General features: G+C 46.4%; 1 protein-coding gene across 4 annotated transcripts in view; it reads right to left on the bottom strand.

Annotated features, from left to right (window-relative positions):
• Pxn (paxillin) overlaps nucleotides 1–21,953 on the bottom strand; it is a 57,857-nt gene that overhangs the window by 17,700 nt on the left and 18,204 nt on the right. The window contains exons 1-2 of one of the 4 annotated variants that reach the window (XM_010604061.1): nucleotides 6,658–6,796; nucleotides 3,969–4,076 (exon numbers count right to left, since the gene is read on the bottom strand). The exons of 1 other annotated variant lie outside the window; for it this stretch is intronic. In XM_010604061.1, the coding sequence (XP_010602363.1) occupies nucleotides 3,969–4,076; nucleotides 6,658–6,781 (232 nt within the window). In that variant the 5' untranslated portion in view covers nucleotides 6,782–6,796. Of the gene's footprint in view, nucleotides 1–3,968; nucleotides 4,077–6,657; nucleotides 6,797–6,898; nucleotides 7,099–13,864; nucleotides 14,067–21,953 lie in introns of those variants that run through there. 2 more of the 4 variants (XM_010604058.3, XM_010604059.3) reach the window with 2 other exon arrangements.

Raw genomic sequence — 21,953 nt, 5'->3', positions numbered from 1 at the left:
AAAAAAAAAAAAAAAAAAAAAAAAAAGATGCAGACATCCCTGACCCACCATCTGCCTAAGACTGGAGGGGCCGGTCGGCCAGCATTCCTGGGAAATGCTGCAGCTGTACCCCTCAAGTTCCCTTATCAGCTCAGGGGCCCAAAGTGGAGGAAACCAGGGGTTCCCCACACACACACCCTCAATGTGGGGCATGCCCCCCAGACCATCCTCTGGCAACCTAGGCCGACACACTGACAATACTGGGTTCAATAAACGGTCCAAGGTAACAATGGGGCTGGGAGTGGAGCTCAGTAGTACAGCTCATACTTAGCATGTAGGAGGCCCTGGGTTTAATCCTCAGTATAGAAAGAAAGAGAGAGAGAGAGAGAGAGAGAGAGAGAGAGAGATCAATGAAACTTTCTACCCCCACCTTCAAGTAGAGCAAAGAAATGTCAGGGCTCTCCCACAAACTGGGGCTTCTTCCTCCTACCCAGGCCTGACCACCACATTACAGCGTGATAAGGACTGCGAAGATCAGAGGCCTGGATTTGGACAGGTGCCAAGAGATGAGCTAAAAGTCCATCCGGGACGGCTCAAATGTAGGAGAGGCGGAGAACACAGAGCTTTTCCATTCTCTCCTCACAGGCTCTCCACAGTCACTGGACAACGCAACTTGCACAGCAGGATTCCGAGCCACACAAGCCGCTCAGTGACTAAACTACTTGGATACACTGTTCCATGGCTCTTGTGCCTTGGTTCTCTTGCCTGCCCTGTGGGAATGCCACCATTTTATACACAGAATTAGGATTAAACAAGAAAATAGACATAAAGCACTGGCTTAGCATGGGGCCTGGAAGAGAGCACAGTCAGTAAATGGGAGATGCTGAGCAGACAAGAACTCCCTACCAGAGAAAGGTTCAGCCCCAGAAAGAGAAGGCACCTCCTATCCCATCCCACCCAAGGGTAAGGATGCTACAATCCAGTCCTAGGCCAGCATCAAGAGCACCATTCTGGCCTCCACCACAGAACCCACAGCTGGGACAGGTAAATGGAAGGCACCTAGGCAGCTCTCATCCTTTCCCAGGGTTTGCAGAATTCCCTGCCTGGGGGGCCCTTGCCACCTGGCCTATTCTGCTCACTCCAGGCACCTGCAGCAACAGCTCCAGGCAGCTCTAGAACAGGTATGGTCCTCCGACCATTAGTAAGACCCCTCTCATGATGCCCAGCTGAGGAGAGGCCCTCACCAAGCACAAATTGTTTTTCACATCTTTCTGCAGGCCAATTTAACTCAGCTTTCATGGCCCCAGAAGTGCCTGGCACAGCTTCCGTAAGAGTTGAGCTGTTGACATGTGCTCGTGTCCCCTGCAAGCCCCAGCACAGGCAGCAAGAGGCATCATGGCCTTCCCACCTGCCCCATGCCACGGTGTTTGCCTGCCAAATCCTGTGAAACCCAGGCAGACAGTCGAAGCTCTGGGAGTCCCCCACCCGGTCCCACCCCACACAGAGGGTTCTCAGCAAGGGAAGGTTTGGCCCCCCTGCTGGCCACCTGGGCAGTCTTGGTGGCCTGAGTGTCACAGAAGCTTCTGGGGCCCCTTACAGCTCTGTGCAAGCCCAGGGATATAAGCAGTAAGCGGGCTTGGCCTTTCCTAAGGAAGGAGCTATGTAAACAGCAGGACTAGCTAAGAGATGGTCTCATCTGGGCCCCTTTGGTAAAACTCTTCCAGATTAGGAAGGGAGCAGAGCAGGAAGGCGGGTCTCCCTACTCCCCTGGCCCTGAGTTCCTCCCCCTCCCCCAGGCCAGGGCACAAGAGCAGTTAGAGCGGAGGTAATCTAATCCACAGCAGGGTGCTTTTACTGGGTGACTAACTCCCTAGGAATGGGGAGCTGGGTATATTTATCCTGATAACCGTCCTCCTCCTCAGATGAGAGGCAGATCTATGGCCAGTAAGGGCAACTCCACAATTAGGCCACATCTACTCTGACCCCACCCAGCCCAGAGACCTTGAGCCTGCACACTGACTAGGAACTCAGCCTCCTGGAGAGGCCTTCCCTGCCAATTTGGGCTTCTGTCAACTCTGTCCTCTCCAAGTGTTAAACTCCATAGATCAGGGACTCCAACAGCTAGAATGAATAGTTGGATGACAGAGAAACTATGAAGAGGAGGAGAATAGGGAAGGAACAGTGAGCAGAGCAAACAGCCAATGCTGAGTAGAAGCCTGGGCACATGTTCCAGGCCTGGCCTACAGGATGCCCTGATAGTCTCTTTGGATATGTTTTTTCTATCGGTAAAATGGGCAGCACCTGATCTGTCCCCATTCCTGGTAGCAAACTCTGAGGTGGGGATGTTATATATTATATGGGTAAGATTTATTTAGTACAGCTGAGCTCCTTGGGAGTTTGTCTAAATCCAAGATACTGCTATTATCTGAATCCCAGACAGCAACTACTCTCCCTAAGGGAATGGATGAGAAGCGATCCATACACAGTGTCATTTAAATATTTAATAACCATGCCTGGAGGTTATGAAGACTCAGCCACCAGTTCTCCTCAGCTGACTCATGCCTACTGAACAGGAACTGCCATTTTACTCTGGCAGCCTGAAGGAAGCATGACCTGGGGGTGACACACAGGAAACCAGGGGAGAAGGCGGAGGGTTTTCCAATCTACCACTGGTAGAACAGGGCTGGTCATCTGAATAAGGCGGTTCCTTCACAGCTTCCTATGTGCTAGATGACAGTATCCTGTCTGCTGTCAGCCCTGCCTTGAAAGCCTTGCACAGGAGTACACAGGCAGGTTCACTTTCATTATTGCGTGCTTGGCTTGTATCCAAGGTCACAGGGCACAAGTAACCAGAGATCTGAGAGAATAAAGGCTGAAAGGCAACTCAAGAAGTCACCCTGAGCTCCGGGGAGAAGCCCAACTGTGCCAGGCCCCCTCTGTAGCAGGCACCACACTGGCCCCACTGAGCAGGCTCCTGGCTTCCCCACCTGACTGCTCTAGGAGATTATGCAGTAGAAGGTAAGAAAAAGTAGAGGTGGCCCAGGTTCACTCTGGGCACAGGCACACTCCAGGCCCAGCTACAGACACAGCCCACAGTACAGGGCTGGAGAGCAGCAGTCTCCTACCATAAAGAACTCAGACTCTGGGCCAAGATCAGCAGGCCACTCCTTCTCTGAGATGTCCCAGAATATCAAGGATGTATTTCCTTAGTCAGATTTCATCCACCTCTTTGGATCTCCCAGAGACTCTGGACCTTTTAAGGTCAAGTTGAAGGTACGACTCCAGGCCCATCCCAGTTCAATGGGTAAAACACAGATTCATGTACAGACAGAAAGCCAGCCTCCAGCCCAGGAGACTCATGTCCTGGAAATGTCCTCAGCTGTTCCAAATCCGCCTCCAGTCCCTTCCTGAAATCAGCTCCTCCAGGCAAGTGGATCTGTTACTGAACAGGGCGGCTCCCTGGCCTCTCCCCTCTGCTAATCACCAACAGAGGTTAGGAGGGGCTCAGCAGTGAGTCATGTGCCTGCCCCACAGAGACCTGGACAAAAAGTTCAAAAGTGTGACTGTTACTGGGATGAGCAGTAATCTTTTCTGCGACATCTGTGCATTTCATGGCGCTAATGACCCACTCATTGCTAATCGAGGCCTGACTAAGGAACACAGCCCAGTTGGCCAGAGAACCAGCCAGCGCTTCCCCTTTTCTCAGGAAGCTGGGTCATTTCCCTAATCGGCTTCTATTTGCCTAACTTCCCAGGTTCTCCTTCCTAAAGTATCTTTAACGGCTCCGCCCTCTTCCAGTTCCCACAGGTAACTGGTCCCCTTGTCCTCCCATCAGTGCTCCTTGGACAGAGCCGCTCCCCATCCCACCTCCCTGTTTTTCTTTTCAGCACCTGCACCGACAGCATGGACTGGCACCTGAATCCATGCTGAGTTCCTTCCCAAACTCACCCACACCACCTACTCGGGGTTTTCACAGCTAATTCCCTTACCACAGATACTATCAGTTTGCACTTGGAACCCCACATTTGTGGGTGCGCCCCACACTTCACTCTCTGTGAGCAGGAACTTCCTCTCCATTCTGGATCCTCCTAGCAGGCCTGCGTGTTGTTGAGCAAACCAAGGACACAAGAGTCACAGTGTGGTCTTCAGATGTGCAAGCATTTTATATAAAATGGCACAGTATCTGCATATAACATATACTTTAACTAGTAAATTTACTTGAGAAAAATCTGTTGCCTAGGCTGGCCTGCTTCAGCCTTCCAAGCAGATGGGACATCAGGCCCTGCTCACCTATACTTATCTTTTAGATTGCTTATAATACCTAGTACAATGTAAATGCTATGTAAATATAGTTATTACACTGTATGATTTAGGAAATCGTAAGAAAAATTGGGTATATGTTTAGTTTAGATAGGGTTTCTTTTTTGTGTTTTTTTTTTTTTTTTTTTTTTTTTTTTTTTTTAAAAAAAGTCTAGAGTCGTTCTTTCTTGGCACTGGGTACAGCCAGCCTTTACATTTAACAAGATAGAAAACTTTGAGAATGTGAGCTCCCCAAACATTTTAGCTCATTTGGGTAATCTGAGCAATCCTCATAGCACACTGTTGAACTTGAAGATTGCATGTGCAACTAAATTTCAGTGTCTGAAGAATTATGAATGGGTAAGGAGAAAGACAGGGCTTTCCTAACAATTTTTGTCTTCTATTAGTATATGATATTGACTGTAATACAAATATGAAGATAGTGATGGAATTAGAGAAGAGGTTGCATTAGTCAACAAAAATAGCTTCCAGAAAGTTGTTTTCCTTTTTTTTTTTTTTTTTTTAACAGAGTCCTGCTATGTACTCCAGGATGGCCTTGAACTCACTCTGTGGCGTACTGGACTGGCCTCAAACTCATGGTGATTCTCCTGCCTCAGCCTCCGGAATGCTGGGATTGCCTCACCCAACTTTTTAATAATTTTCAATCTGCAGGTGTAAAATCCATAGATATAGTGGGCCAGCTTCTCTTACCTATTGTCCCTCTCTGCTACAGGAAAAGAGCAGAACCCTTAGGGTTGACAATCTTGTCTTGAGCCTCTCATAACACTGCCCCAAACTGGCCTTTACTCCCTACTTGGGCCCCTCATTGTAGCCTGCCTCTCTAGCATCCCCTGCCTTTCCCCAGTGATGTGCTTTCATCCTCGACATCAAGATGCCACCACCATCTTTTACTTGGGCTGTCTGGCCCTCCAGGAGGTAAAGGAGGCCAGGGGTACAGGAAGTCACTTCGAAACAACCAAGAGGATTAAGCTGGCTCACAGTTTCGGTGGGTAGGCTCCACGGCAGAGCAAAGCTCTTTAGTACATAACGGCTAGGAAGCAAAGCAGGGGAGCAGTACCAGAGAGGAGAGCGGCCAGGGACCAGAAAGGGACTCCCAAGGCCATGTACATTTCACCAATCCCTGGGGTGGATCCCAGAGCCCATCAAGCTCACACTCTACCCTAACCACCACACCTTCTCAGGGTCAGATTTACACAGGCGCAAGAAATTTAAATCATTGTCTTAAGCAAGGCTGAATTCTAGAGCCAAATACAAAACCGCAAGTAAGACTGAGAGAGAAGCTTCAAAAAGACTTTTTGCACTTGCACTTAGGGACTCTGGTGGATGGCTTTATATAGTACCACAAAGCCCCCACTGTCCCCACATAAAGGCACCCCTGTCCAGACCACAGATTTGGCCGCTATGGTATCACTGGGGACTAGGACAGTCACATAGCTCTTTGTACACGCTTCTGGTGTCCTACCAGCCTGGCAGTGTGGTACAGTGGAACGAACAGGCCTCCCAATCGAGACGGCATGGCTTCACATCTACCACTCACTAGCCTGGTGAGAATTTACTACACAGCTCTGGGCTTGAGTTTACTCAGATACCTCATGTAGTACATGGTGAGTAGTGGTGAAAACGTATACAAAAGCCATCATGGAGGCTGGGGATAAAATAAATGTGTGCCTCCTACACTGACACAGGGAAGAAACTCAGTAAATAAATCCACATCACTGATTTTCATCTCCCTGAAGATGAGGTGGGGAGGAGCTAGAGCCAGGGACCGAGGCCAGGGATTCTGGGAGCTGTGACAGGTCTTCACTAACTGGGGCCTTCTTGCTGAGCAAACCACTGACCTCACCCCTCTATGCCTGGGGTTCATTCCAAGTCCTCCTTGGAGAACATAAGCCGAGCCCAGAAGCCTCTGACTCCCTGCCTCACAAGAGCAGAGGCAAGACAGGGAAGCTGCAGGGCCTCCGGGCTTTCCCATCTCTACCGCCTGCTGGGAAGTCACACTTCAGCCCCAAACTTGAACCCAGAACAGTGACAATATAAAGAGCTGGCCAAGATCCATGGACGTCCCCAGCGGGGGCTGAGTCTTGGAGAGAGCAGCCTTTCAGAGGGGACACTGGCAGAAAGAAGCTTAGGAAGTGGTGCAGAGGAGTAGTGAAATGACTCTTCCCGAGCCATTAGAAGCCTGGCCTCATGACCTCATTTCATAGATCAGGATACAGAGGCCCAGAGCTGTCCAATGAGAGCACTGCTCAGGCAGGAGGAGTCTCCCTCCCCACCCCCTAGGACAGCTCTGCTTGCCTGCAACGCTCATCCCAGGATACCCATGGGGAGAGGCGGAACCCTGCAGCAGCAATTCCTCACCCTCGCTATCAGCACCTCTCCACGCACTGACCCGAGTCAGTGGAGAAATCCAAGAAGGCAGTCCACCAGGATGTGACTGCACCACTGCCAACTCTGGCGCATGTTCTTTTCTTCTCTTCCTCATTCTCTGCCTCACATGTGGTCCTGGGCCACAGATGTACCCCTAGGAGGACGCGTGTGGACCTAAAGAATTCAGAGGCCAGGAGGCTCCATGTTCTAGCCTAACTTACTGCTGTCGTACCAGGCAGGGTGTCAGGAGTGTTTTCCGCCTGTGTTCTACTCATGTTGCTGCTGTTCTCGTCTGAGCACAGTGATACACGAAGGGCCTTCCCTGGGTTCCAATCTGTGACCTCGAAGAGGTGGCATGAGAATCATCAGGAGACCGGCAGGCAGGTGGAGCTCCAGTGAACACATCAAACCAGCCAACTGAGGGAGAGACAGAGACAGGTGGCTGGACTCCCTGACCTAGAGTCAACTCACACATCCCTCCAGTGGGAAGCCATGTGCCTCACCCAACTAGCTCTACTGAGCAGGGACTTCTGGGTTTCCTCCCCTGTAAACACTGTCCCACATTTGGGGATGAGAGGCTAACAGAGAAACACAAGTACACTGGAGAAACACAGGCCTGAGCCACGAGCTGTCCACAGCCCCTGGCTCTCAAGCCTGATACGCAATCAGCCACGAGGTGTACCACCAACTACCTTTGGCTAAGGTAGTCATCAGTGACTTGCGCAACTGACTTGCTTTCACTAAGAAAATCAGCTGCAGTGAGTTCAAATGACGCTATGACCATCAGCCCTACCTACCTGCATCCCAGTAAGAGAAGGCTGGGAAGTGAATAAGGAGAGGAGGACCACAGCCAGTTGGCTCTAGAGTACCTCTGCAGTTGACCCTCAATGACATTTTCACTTTCCTAGAAGTATCTTCACCCTCCAGCCCTGAGTTTCTCAGTCTCACAAGATTTGGCAGCTATCTGCTGAGTTAAGGCTCCAGGAAATGCTGGGGCCCCTTGACAGCTGGTGTCACCACAGACAGCTGGCACCTCCTGAATAAGGCCCCATCCCACACACAGAGGCTCTGAAGTCTCGCCTCAGTCCCCCCACCCCCAAGCTCCCCACACTTGCTTATGGGTGGTGGACCTGACCCAACATCCTGGTGGGATGATGTTGCTCATCTCTAAAGGTGGGATGCCTCCAGCCACTGTCCTAAAGATCCAGATCCATTTCACAGGAAACCTAGATCCTTGCCCACTTTTCTCACTGGGAAATCTGCCTCTTCCTGGACAGGGAGGAAGCAGATGGAAGCTGTAGAATCATGCTGAGAAACCACAACAGAAGAAGGAAAACAGACTTTCCTAAAACAAAATGCATCCTAGGACCTCTGGCCTCAATCTGCCTGGCAGGGCTCACACAGAGGGACACTAAGGTACAGGAAAGGAGAGTAACACTAGAACCATAGTAACACCCTATAGTCAGCCTGAAAGAAGCCCACCAACCTGAGTTGGGATCTCGAGCCAAGCAGAGCCAGGCCTCGTGCATAAACCAAGCTAGTGACTTTGTGCCCTAAGGCAGGCTCACACAACAGAGAAGGTTCTGGGACTTCCTCCTGGCCTGGTTTGGTTGGGCTGACCTCCTAGCTAGCTGGCTATACCAGGAGATAGATGGGGGCTGTGGATGGGATCCACCTCATCCTTAATTTGGATTTTATTGCAGGAGACAGTCTGGGGCTCTGGAAATCCAACCCAGCAAAGCCAGGACAGATGGCAACAACAGCGCCTGGCTGTAATGCCCAGAAATATCACACAGGAAGTCCCCAGTATACACACATGGAGCATTCCAAAAGTTTGCTTGGAAGTTGGATCTCAAACTGTGGAAAATGTCTTGTAACAGAAATGACAGTCTGAGGAGTGATCTGGGCAATTGTTGAGGTAGACAGTTCGCATCACTAGTCCCCTGGGTGCCAGCTTCTGCAGTGTTTGCAGGGACTGCTCTGTTGGGCCGAGGTGCTGAGAAGGACCACCTAGATGTGGGGCCAGGCCAGCATAAGTTCAGAGCACTTGAACCTCCAGTCTTGCGTGGGGTGCACAGCTGTCTTTGACACTCCCGAGCTAAGTTTTCCAAGGACAAACAGGACAAGGAATTCGGAGCTTCTGCTCCCACGCAACTGTGTGCAAAGCAGGGAGTCTTGGGGTTAACTAGACAACCTCTACCCGAACAAAACTGTCAGATGGGGCTGCTGCTTCCCCTGTCCATCTTCATGTCCAGACAAGAAACAGTCACCACGGAAGTCAGCGAGCTGAGTAAGTGCATTTCTCACTTCTGTCCTCTCTGATGCAACTTGTTTCTTTTTCGTAAAGAGCAGAAGTGGAAGTTTTTGTCCTCTGCCAGCCCTCCTTGTGCCCCAAATTGTGATGTCTACCTCCACGAACGTCATCATTTGGTAGAGGGTACACCTGTCCCCTGCACCATTTCTTACCCCATACCGAGATGAGTGTAGTCAAATCTTCCTGGTCATGAACACAGTCTCCTGTCTCTACATGACAGCAACAAATTTCAAACCCAGACACAAAGAGCATCCCCAACACTCTCCTAGTTTCCAGGTCACCTTAGGAAAGATTCAAAAGCTATTCTAATAGCCAAAGGTAGCTCAGTGTGTGGTGACAGACAGCAGAAGGTCCCCGTGGCTTCTGGAGCAGGGGTAGGCTGGGCAGAACCAGACTCTGAACCCAGATTGCTCTCACAATCACAGACTCTAGAGTGTAGATCTGCTCTCCCTGCAGCTAGCCCGACACTACAGTTCCTCACCTGTCCGGGCCTGCCTATCTTTTTGGTGAAATAGGAAGCATTAATGGCTAAGGGTCAAGCCAGATAGTCTGAGACCTTTCAGCAATGAACCTGCATTCCAGCAGGGAAAGGGGGAAAGAGGAGGCAGAGTCCCATCCCCAGGCCCACAGTTGAATCCACTCATAGATGTGTTTGTGCCTTTTAAAAACCTGAAGAAACAGGTTTCACATGAAAACCAGGATTTCTAGTTTTCTAGGAGCAATCAAAAGAGCAAACAATACAGTCTCTAATAGACTGGTTCCATTTACAATTTTCAACTTTACTATGGGTGCATTCAGCAGAAACATATTTCAAATTTTGAATTTTGATCTTTTTCCAGGCTAGTGCTAGGCAGGACAACGCACTCTTGAGAGGGCTGGGCAGTGGCAGCAAGCCACAGAATCATGAGGGCAAACAAACAACACCCTATTTGTTCTGAGTTGCTAAGCTATGATGGTCATACCTAAGAACATTAAAGGCATTTTTAACTTAAGATATTATCAACTTACAATAGTTTATTGGGATATAACCCCATCGTTAAAAGTGAGGAACATCTATACTAGTCTACTTTCCTACAGGAAATAATTAATAGTGGCTTTGGACAGTACGAAATGCCCACTTCATTTGCCTGGCCTCACCAAGTACATGAGTTTTCAACAAAATGAGGCATGGGTTTTGTACAACTTGGGTTCAAGTCCCAGCTCTGCCAGTTGCTAACATGGTACCTCTTTGAGCTCAGTTACCCCATCTGTAGAATGGATGTACTTATGGCCAATTTTGCAGTGGGGACTGTAGTATTCCCAAGCTTCACTCAGGCCATTGGAGGAATAAATAAACATAAAGCAGACCTGGCATATCAAAACCACACAGTCCATATAGTATTAGTGCTTATCATACCAAGTGATACCAGGTGACAGATGGAGGCTATGTAGCTGTCCCACCCACAAAGTTGACATCCTTGACTGGTCCACCTGAGCAGGTACAAGAGTGCTTGACATTATAAGCCATGAGCAACTCCAGAGAAGGCGCTGTGAAAGGTGTCAACTGGGCAACCTAGTTCTCCCACACTGAACCAGCTCCATTTGAGACATCACAACTAGACCATTGTCTACAAGGAGATCTTGGTTGAAAAGCAGATGCTTTGCTGGGCCCAACCAAAATTCTGATCTCTCTCCCTGGCTTTAAAACCATCACCAAGTTCAAAAGATCATCAAATGGAAGCTCCAGGACCTGGGGTGTGGACAGCTCAGTGCACAAAGCCAAAGGGAAGGTCTTCTTGGGCATCATCTATGGGCCAACTTCCCAAGTCCACAGCACTGCCAACAATGCAAGCACCGAGGAAGGAGTATAAGCTTCTGAAAATCATCGATGCAACCCGCCCAGGACTCATTCATGCCTGTGCGTCAAGCGTGACAAGTGTCCGCCCACTCAGTTCAACTACCCAGGATTTCCCATTCCTCTTTCTTGCCTTTCCAAGGCAAGGGAGGAGAACAGCCCCAGGAATGAGGCTAACCCTTATACCAGAGGTCCGAACTTGGTAACCACAGACTCCATCTGTGAACCACCTGAAATTACACACAATACACTGTGTACATGTCCCTGCTGCATTACTCTGGGGAGAGTCCAAAGGGGATGGGAATCCTCGAAGGGGAAGTCACTGCCCCAGGGCAGGGCTGACAGTCCAGTCCTGCCCCTCAGTCTACTGCCTAGTCCTTTGAGCACAAGTCTGATCACTCAAAGCTAAAGTCACTTCATCTTTATGCCAATTCCAAGTAATGTAACTGAAATTTCTCTCCAGGAAAAACCACTACATTTCAGGAAGTACAAAATGGATATATCCTAGGGAATTCCTGAAAAAGGGCAATTACTTGAACCTGTCTCACCAGTCTCCTCCAAGTCCCTCTATCCCTCTCACTGGCAGCAGCCTCATCTTCACCAGTGGGGTCCCAATGCCATGCACGAACATATGCTAAACCTCAGAGGGATGTCACTAGTGGAAGACCGTCCTAGGGAAGGGAACACAAAGGAGTCAACAGAGAGCTGGGGGAGAGACAGGACGGGGCTTTCCAGACAGAGGAGAGAAACAGCTGGGAAAGTGCCTGGATAGAGGGGACTGGAGCTCGGGGTGCAAGTCCTAGCTTGGCAAAGCAGTCGGCCCAGGGCCTGCTGAGGAGTCTGGACTTACAAGGGCAGTTGCAAAAGGCTGTCAGTAGGGGAAACACAGGACCAGGCCTGCCTTTTAGACTGCTCAGCCAGTATGCAGGAGAGGAGCGAAGGGAGGCAGGGAGGGAAGACCAAGAGCTGCAAGGCTCTAACTGAAACAAGGTAAAATCAACAAGACCTGGTAATTGAGTGGATACGCAGAAAGAGGGAGGAGTATGGGATGCCTTCCATACCTGATTCCTGAGGGAGGCTGGGGCAGCTACCAGATGAGACAAGGAGACAGGAGAGTAGCAGGGATTGAGAGGAAGAAGGCACCTCGGAGGGATCAGGGTGAAGAGCACAGAAAGGCCCAGAGTCAGATCAACGATGGGAAGAGCCACAGGGCAGGCAGCCTGTGAGGGGGTCAAGCCTCCTACAGATCCCTTAGGAGCCTGGAAAACAATACAGTCTTTCCACTCGCTTGCCCTTCCACTGAAAACAAGTCACTCTTCTCCTAGGCCTTGGACAGCCTGCTCCACGAATTGATTGTCAGGAATACTAGTGTTCCCTTCCTCTACCTGCTCCAAGCTGCTCTAAAGTTGGACCCTGAGATCCACATGCAAAACTCACTCATCTGACAGCTCTCCACCAGGAAGAGAGGAGCTGGGTCCTTCCTGCCGAATGACCTTGTGGTTCACCACTGAGTCCAGCGGGCCCAAAGCACAATCTCAGGCCCCAGGATTGCATGGCAATGCCCTTCAGAACTCCCAGGGCCAGGGTCCAGCTGAGCCTAGAGCAACTCTGCACACACAGAGCTCAACATCTCACTGGAGGATAACAGACACCCCAAAGCCACAACACTGTCTCAGCTACCGTACAAAGGTCAAATCCAAAAGATCATTTTATGGAGGAAGTACAGACCAATGAGTATCTTGGCCTGGTGGCTCACACTGTTTGATTCACCTGAAAGATCCCATCAGGAGGACACAGGGTACTAAATCACAGCCAATGAATCCCGCTCAGTCTCCCCCCAAGCTCTCACACATGCTGTTCCCTCTCCCTGGACCACCCGCCTTTCTTCTTTACTAGGATAACCCCTTTCTTAGCACTTGAGATTCATACAGCTGTTTCCTCTTCTGCAAAATGAGAATTAAAAACGGCCCACCTTGGGCTGGGGATACAGCTCAGTGTAGGGTATTTGCCTACCACCCAGGAGACCCTGGATTCAATAACCCATACTAAAAAATATTTTAAAAGAATGTGTTGGTATTTTTTGGGAGACTTCTTCTGAGAAAGACTTCCAAATCTTATTACAGAATGGCCATCAACCTACAGGATGAAGACTTGAGGCTTTCCTCAATGTCCTAATTATAATGTTCTAATTAAAATAAACACAACAGGGCTGGGGACTTAGCTCAGTGGTTCCACCGCCTGCCTTGCAAATGCAAGGTCCCGAGTTCGATCCCCAGTACCAAAAAAATTTTAAAAATATAAACACACCAAAGAGTTAGCTTAGACTTCTGTTTCCTCCAGGAAGCCTTCCCTGTCCTCATTCTCTGCACAGGATTTAATATCTTTCTCCTTTGAGGTCCCAAAGCACCATGCACATCCCCGCCGAGAGCTCAGGTCAAACTGGCAGAAACTGCCTGGCTAAGTGCCAATGTCTCACCCCTATCACCAGCCTGGTGAGGGCAGGATGCACACTTAATCCATCTTCCTCTCCTGAGTGCGGAGCAGAGCCTAGCACTTAACAGTGAAACTAAACAAATGAACTCGTGACCCCTACCAAGCCTGCTGCAAAGATCTGCCTCCCTACTTCAGTTCAGGTCCCTTCCTGATCCTCCAGGAGCACTCAGTATATGTAAAGCACAAAGGGGAAGAGCACAAGAGCACATGGCTTGAGGCCTCCCTGGTCTTCAATCCCAGGAAATGTCCCACTTTCTATGATCTATTTATTATCTCCCCGCTCCAACTGGCACCACTCTTACTGCTTAAAAACACAAAAAAATCAAACGAGTACTCCACAAAACTTTGTGGGCAGAACACAGCCCCTTGTGGGCAGTTAAGGTTTAAGCTCACTGTGCGGCCTGCCTGGCTGCCTTTGTGGTGGGGGAGGGGAACCCAGTGAGGTTGCCTCAGTGCACAGGAGTGAGGCAGTGGGATGCAGTGGACACCAGATGAAAACTGGGCTGGGACTGGCAGCTCCTTGGCTCAGTGCTGGGGGAGGAGGTCAGGGGCCTTACCGAATGACAGGACAAGAAGGTTAGTACGGGAGAGTGACTGTGGGTCCCAGGGCCGGAGCATCCGAGGATCCGGCCACACCTCTTCTGTGGTGCGGAGTAGGCAGGAGGCAGGAGCTGCAATGTGCAGACGTGGTGAACCTGCACTGCTGGAATGTGTCAGCCACACCCACAGAGGCTCTGCACCCCAGAGACCCTCACAGCACCGCTGATTATCAGGGCGGCATCACAGATGCAACGAACCACAAAGCATGTACAGGCCAGAAGCGCAGAGGAGCTCGGAGCCAGTGAAGAAATAAGAGAAATTGGAAGGGAGCAGAAGAAGAATATATTAATAATGTGCTCCGACATTTCTGTTAATTTCACTGTGTGTTTCTCGTGCTAGGGATTGAACTCAGGGCCTTGCAAATGCTATGTATGCACACGAGCTCCCTCTGAAATATAAACTATACCTCCAGCCATTCTTCTTTTATCTCTCTTTCTTTCTTTCTTTCTTTACTTTTTTGACACAGAGTATCACTAAATTGCTTAGGCTGGCCCCAAACTCCAGGACTCAAGTGATCCTCCTGTCTCAGCATCCTAAGTAGCTGGGAGGGACTACAGGTACATGTGACTGTACCCAAGACACCTTAATTTCTTTAGGCTTCCAAAGGCCCTTTTCAAAGCCAGGTATAACGGTGCATACCTATAATCCCACCATTCAGGAGGCTGAGTCAGGAGGGTCATGCACCCTTTACATAGCAAACTTAAGGCCTGCCTGGGCTACATGGTGAGAATGTCTCAAAAAAAGAAAAGTAAGGCAGGGGAAAGGGGGAAAAAATGAGAATCAAGACTTGTCATGCAGAGGTACAAGATCCCAATGATGAATGTAACTGTACTGTATCCCTAAAATGTACCAATAAACTCAATTAAAGCTGAAAAAAAAAAACAAAAAAAAGTAACACCAAGAATGGAAGAAGCCAGGCATGATGGTGCACACCCAGCACCGAAGCAGGAGGATCACTGTTCGAGACCAGCCAGGGCTACATAGTGAGTTCCAAGTCAGTCTCAACTACATAGTGAAATCATGTCTCAAAAAAAAAAAAAAAAAAAAAAAAAAAAAAAAAAAAAAAAAAAAAAAAAGAATGGGAGGAAAAAAATGTAAATTCTCTATTATACGGTTCTCACATTATATGTGAAATAATATATGATTTGAAGGCAGACTGCGGTAAGTTAAACCATAAAGTAATCACTAAAATAATTAAGTCAATGAAGTATAGCTAAATAAACCAAGAGGAGATAAAGAGGAATCCTAAAAAAATACTCAATGAATCCAAAAGGCAGGAAAAGAATAAAGAACAGATGGCCCAAATAGAAAACAAATGACAAGACTGTAGACTTAAATCCAACCATATTGATAATTACTTTAGATGTTAAAAGGTCTACAAACTCCAATTAAAAGATGGAGATTGTCAGACTATATAAAAATGCAAGATTTAATATATGCTAGCTATAAGAAACATATTTTAAATATAAAAACACAAGGGTTAATTCTGTAGTTCAGTGGTAGAGTACTTGCCTAGCACGCACAAACCCCTGGGTTTAATCCCCAGTACCAGCAAATAAAAAGTAAAGAGGCAATAGAACTTCAGTATGAACTATGCAGTAAGTATACAAATGAGACTACACACACACACACACACACACACACACACACACACACACAATCCTTTGAACACAGTAAACCATTTACTACTATTCAACAGATTTCTTCATGTCTCACATAGTGACACATAAATATAAAGACAAAAGACTCAAACTAAAGTAATGGAGAAAGATACTCCACGCAAAAATTAGCATTAAGAAAGAATTTAGAGTCAGGAATGTAGCTCAGTGGTACCATGCTTGCCCGGAAAGTGCAAGGCCTTGAATTCAATTCCTGATACTGAAAAAAAAAGGAAAGACAAAGTCTATGTGTAAATGTGTACAGGGTGTGACAGCGCACGCCTATAGTCCCAGTTACTTGGGACTTGAGACAGGAGGACTTCTTGAGCCCTGGAACTGAGGGCTGAGTAACACAAGGGGCGCAGAGAGAGAGGAGCGAAGGGGAGTCGGGGAGGCCGAGGGAGTAGACGCGGCTCTGTGAGGAGACGAAATGGCAGCCGCCCTCGCCTGCTCCTGATTTGTAGCTGTTTGTTCTCAATGAGGAACAAATCTGTCAGGGAGTCACACCAAGGCTTTGAAAGACATTGTGGTACCAGAGGTGGCAATTCAGCAAATTGGATTACTCTACCAGCCACAACAAAAATTCCCTGGAGAAGGTGCATGCTGACTTGATCAGAGGCACAAAGGAAAAGGACCTTCCAGGGAAGAATCGGTCCAGATGCCTACCGAGTCCCTGAGAATCACGACAAGAAAAACTCCTAGTGGTGAAGGTTCTAAAATGTGGGATTATTTCCAGATGAGACTCCACAAGTGCCTCACCGACCTGCGCCGTGCCCCCAAGATTGTTAAACAGATTTCGCCCGTCCGCATTGAGCCAGGAGCGGAGACTGAAGTAACTACTGTAGATGCTCCATCAACTACTTTATTACACTGAATACCAAGGAAGGCAGGAAGAAGAGAAGGAGGCCAGGAGGGAAAGCAGGAAAGGAGAAAGGAAAGGAAAGACAAAGTGCTTCTATTAGTAGCAGACTGGGTAGACTTCTAGATAGGAACATTACCAGAGACAAAGAGCAACAATGCATAATGATAAAAGGGTCACTTCATCGTGAAGACATAATTATCCTAAACGCTTACACAGCCAATAACAGCTTTAACACAGATGAGGCACAAATTGACAGAACTGAAAGGAAAGAAACAAATCCACAATTGTAACTGGAGATCGGAGATTTCAACAGTCACTTGAGAGAGCTCAGTAACTGAGAATAGGCCCTTCACCAGGAAGCCAGAAAAGATAAAAACAAATAACCCAAGAACTAACTGGCAGGAGGACAAAGGCCCACAAACCGTTAGTCTGAGGAATATGAGGGACCTCAGACCTTTGCTCACAGAAGCACAGAGGGCTGGGGGACAGCTACACAGCAGAAATGCTCCTTCCTTCTGCACAACTTCAGACACCCTCCAACACACACACACACACACACACACACACACACACACACGCACACAGGAAGGTGTACCAGTGCTCTCAGTCCCTGACAAATCTGACGGGGCTGGTATTCAATGCCCTTCCCACTAACGCTGCTCATTTCCTAGATGACTGTATCCCAGGTATGTTATGTTTAATCCACATGTAACCTCCACAAAACATGAAATGCACACATATAAGTCAGAGTGGTGGTGCATACCTGCAATCCCAGCTATTTGGGAGGCTGAAACAAGGTTCAAGTCCAGCCTGAGTATTTAGTAAAACCCTGTTTTAACACTTTTTTTTGGCGGGGTGGGGGTTGAGACAGGGTCTCACTATGTAGTTGAGAATGACCTAGAACTCAAAATGTAGCCCAAACTGGTCTTGAACTCACAGTGATCCTCCTGCCTCAGCCTCCCAAGTGCTGGGATTACAGGCGTGCACTACCACGCCTGGCCTTAAAACTTTTTAAAAAGGCTAAACTGGGTATGGCAACATACACCTGTAATCCCAGCACTCTGAAGGCTAAGGTGGGAGGATTGCTACAAGATCTAGGCCAGCTTGAGCTACAAAGAAAGATCCTGTCTCAAAACGAACAAATAAAAACTTTAAAGGAGAATAGGAATATAGCCTGGAGGTAGAGCAAGCAGACTAGCATACACTAGGTCCTAGGCTCAATTCTGAGAGATACACAGTGCATTAATGGCCTCTTGGTAAGCGAGAATCAGAATGAAGTCAGTTCATAGGTGTATTTCAAGCCAACATTGATTAAGAGAGACAAAGAAGGTCCCTACACCCTTGTAAAGGGAACAATCCAAGAAGAAGAGATAACAATCATAAATATATATGCACCAAATAGCAGTGCACCCAACTGTATAAAACAAATACTAACAGACATGAAAAATCATATAAGTTGCAGAGGAGGACCTCAATACCGCACTGTCACAAACAGATCAACTAGACAAAAATCAACAATGGGCTGGGGATTTAGCTCAGTGACGCTGCACCTGTCTCACAAGCACAAGGTCCTAAATTTGATCCAAAAAAAAACAAAAATCAAGAATGAAATATTAGAACTTTTCAAACTTTATTAGAAATATTCAAACTTTTGAACAAATGGACTTACTAGATGTCTACAGAGTATTCTACCCCACAACTTGAGAATACACATTCTTGTCAGCTGCACATGGCACGTTCTCCAAAAGAGACCACATACCAGCTCATAGAACATGCTTAAGTAAATGCAAAGCAAATGAAATTATCCCATGAATATTATCAGACCATAATGTAATGAAATTGGAAATCAATGGCAAAAGAAACCACAAGAACATCATAAACACATGAAAATTAAATAACGCCCTTCTGAACAAACATGAGTCACAGATAAAACTAAAGAAGGCAGACAGTTTCTACAATTAAATGATAATGACAGTACAACATACCAGAACTTATAGGATGAAAGCGGTGAATATTTGCATCGGGAAAATAGAGTGGGCTCAAATAAACAATCTAATGTTGAATCTCAAGCTTCTAAAAAAGAAGAGCAAGTCAAGCCCAAAGCTTATACGAGAGAGGAAATTATAAAAGTCAGAGCAGAAATTAGTGCAATGGAGACTAAGAAAACAATTCAAAGAATCAATGAATCAAAGAGTTGGGTCTTTGAAAGATTAAAGAACAATAAACTCTTAGCCAGCCTTATCAAAAAAAAAAAAAAAAAAGGAAAAGAAGGCTGGGGATTTAGCTCGGTGGTTCCGCGTGAGGGCCTGAGTTCGATCCCTGGTACCACAAAAAAGGAAAGAAAAAACTCAAATCCATGCAATTAGGAATGAGAAGGGTAAAATCACAATAGATCCTGGAGAGATCCAGACCATCAGTACCTATTTTGAGAATCTGTATTCTAATAAGATGAAAATACAGAAAAAATGGACAGATTTCTAGCTACACATGAATTATCAAAACTGAATCAAGAAGATATAAAAATTCTAAACAAACCAGCATCAGCCAATGAAATTAAAGATGTAATTAAAAACCCACCATGCCAGGCATGGTGGCACATGCCTGTAATCCCAGCACTGAGGAGGCTGAGGCAGGAGGATCCCTGTGTGTTTGAGACCAGCCTGGACTACATAGTGAGTTCCAGGTCAGTCTCAACTACATAGTTAGACCCTGTCTCCAAAAAAAAAAAACAAAACACTAGGCTGGGGATTTAGCTCAGTGGTTCTGCCACCTTCCTCGATAGTGCAAGGTCCCAAGTTCGATCCCAGGTACCAAAACAAAAAACAAAAAACAAAAAAAAACACTAGGGTCGGAGAGTTTGCTCAGCTAGCACCTCACCTGCCTCAAAAGCACAAGGTCCTGAGTTCAATCCCCAGTAGGGGGCGGGTAATACTTTAAAAACCCACCAACAAAGAAAAGCCCAGGACCTGATGGATTCACTGCTGAATTCTATAAGAAATTTAGAGAAGACTTAATGCCTCTATTTCTCAAACTCTTTAATTGAAATTGAAAAGGAAGCAATACTCCCAAAGTCATTCTTGGAAGCAGGCATTACTCTGATACCAACACTAGAAAAGGATCCAACCAAAAGAGAATACAGGCCAGTCTCCCCAATGAACACAGATGCAAAAATCCTCAAGAAGATATTGGCAAATAGAATACAGCAAATCACAAGAAGGTTATATACCATGACCAACATGGATTTATCCCAGGGATGCAAGGAGGGTTCAACATACATAAATCAATAAGTCTAATGCATTATATTAACAGATCCAAGAACAATAAACCATATGACCCTCTTAATAGATGCAGAAAAAGCATCTGACAAGGTCCAACACCCATTCATGATGAAAAAAAAAAAAACCCTACAGAAAATTGATATAGATGGTCTTTACCTCAATCTGATAAAAACCATCTATGACAAAACAGCCAATATCATACTAAATGGACAAAAACTGAAAGCTTTTGCTCTAAGACATGGTTGTCCACTGTCACTACTTTTGTTCAATGTAATTCTGCCAACACTAGCCAGAGACAAGAGTAATAAATCAAAGGAATAAGGATAGGAAAGGGGGGGATAGGAAAGGAAGAAGTTAAATTACCATTATTTGCAGATGACATGATTCTCTACACATAGAGGACCCCCAAAACCCTACCAAAAGACTTTTAGATTTGATAATCCAATTCAGTGGTATAGCTGCATATAAAGTCAATACTCAAAAATCAATAGCCTTCCTGTACATGAATAACAGACTTGTGGAGAAAGAAATTAGAGAAACAATCTCTTCCACAACAGCATCCAAAAAGAAAAAAAAAATGAACTACCTAGGAATCAATCTAACAAAGGAAGTAAAAGACTTTACATTGAAAACTACAGTACTCTGAAAAAGGAAATCAAAGATATCAGAAAATGGAAAGATATCCCTTGTTCTTTGGTAGAAAGAACCAATATAGTGAAAATGGTTATACTTCCAAATTTGTTACACAGATTTTATGCAATCCCAATCAAAATGTCAACAGCATAAATCACAGAATTAGAAAAAAAAAATCCTAAAATTCATTTGGAACCAGAAGAGACATAGAATAGCAAAGGCAATTCTGGGCAACAAGGGCAAGGCAGGGGGCATCACTCTTTTTTTTTTTTTTTTTTTTTTTTTTGGTACCAGGGATCAGACTTGGGTCCTTTGTGCTTGCCAGGCAGGCAGCAGAACCGCTGAGCTAAATCCCCGGCCCTAATCCTTGACTTTAAATTATACTACAAAGCTACTGTGATAAAAACAGCATGGTACTGGCAAAAGAACAGACCCGAGGATCAATGGAACAGATTAGATGATACAAACAACTCCAGACATGCTCAGTCACCTCACTGTTTTTTTTTTCCATTAAGTTTATTGGTACATTTAAGGTAAACAACACAGTTACATTTATCATTGGGATCTTGAACCTTTACATGATGTATCTTGGTATCCACCTCATCTTTGACAACGGAGTTAAACACCTTCACTGGAAAAAAGATGGCCTATTTAATAAATGGTGCTAGAAAAACTGGCTTTCTACTTGCTGAAGATTGAAACTAGACCCATATCTTTCACCATTTAAAATTAAAATGGAGCTGAGTGTGGCGGCGCACACCAGTAATCCCAGCACTCGAGAAGCTGAGGCAGGAGGATCGCTGTGAGTTCAAGACCAGCCTGGGCTACATAGTGAGTTCCAGGTCAGTCTGAACTACATGGTGAGACCCTGACTCAAAAAACAAAAACAAACAAAAAAATAAAAATAAAATTGAAATGGATCAAAGATCTAAATAGTAAAACAGAGGGCTGGGATTTAGCTCAGTGGTGCCACCACCTGCTTCGCAAGTGCAAGGTCCCAAATTCAATCCCCAGTACCAATAAATAAAACAGTAAAACAGAAACACTAAATCTGCTGGAAGACAGAATAGGCAGAATGCTTGAGGATATAGCAGTAGGCAAAGACTTCATGAACAAAAGCTAGGCTGCACGGGAAATACTACAAAGAATCAACAACTTGAACCTTGTCTTATTAAAAAGTTTTTACACAGAAAGAGAAATCAACAACAGAATGAAGAGAAAACCCACAGCATGGGAAAAAATTTTTTACCAGTTATTCATCAGACAAAGGACTAATATCTAGAACATATGAAGAGCTCAGAACAATCAGACCCCTCAAATTTAAAGATCCAATCCAAAAATGGGCATCTGAAATGAACAGACACTTCTCAGATGAAGAAGCAGAAACAGCAAATAAACATATGAAAAAAATGTTCACCATCACTGGTCATTCGAGAGAAGTAAATTAAGACAATGTTGAGATTCTAGCTTACTTCAGAAAGAGTGGTTGCTATCAAGAAATAAATCAAGAGCCACCACCTGCCTCACAAGCAGAAGGGCCCGAGCTCCAGCCCCAGTACCAAAGCATCAATCAATCAAGAGCCAGGGACTTAGCTCAGTGGAGCCCCCTCGCCTG

The sequence above is a fragment of the Fukomys damarensis genome, unplaced genomic scaffold, assembly GCF_012274545.1.
Source record: "Fukomys damarensis isolate Sample0158 unplaced genomic scaffold, DMR_v1.0_HiC HiC_scaffold_12, whole genome shotgun sequence".
Taxonomy (NCBI): domain Eukaryota; kingdom Metazoa; phylum Chordata; class Mammalia; order Rodentia; family Bathyergidae; genus Fukomys; species Fukomys damarensis.
Note: the sequence above shows the minus strand (reverse complement) of the source record. Positions and strands in the feature narration are given on the sequence as shown.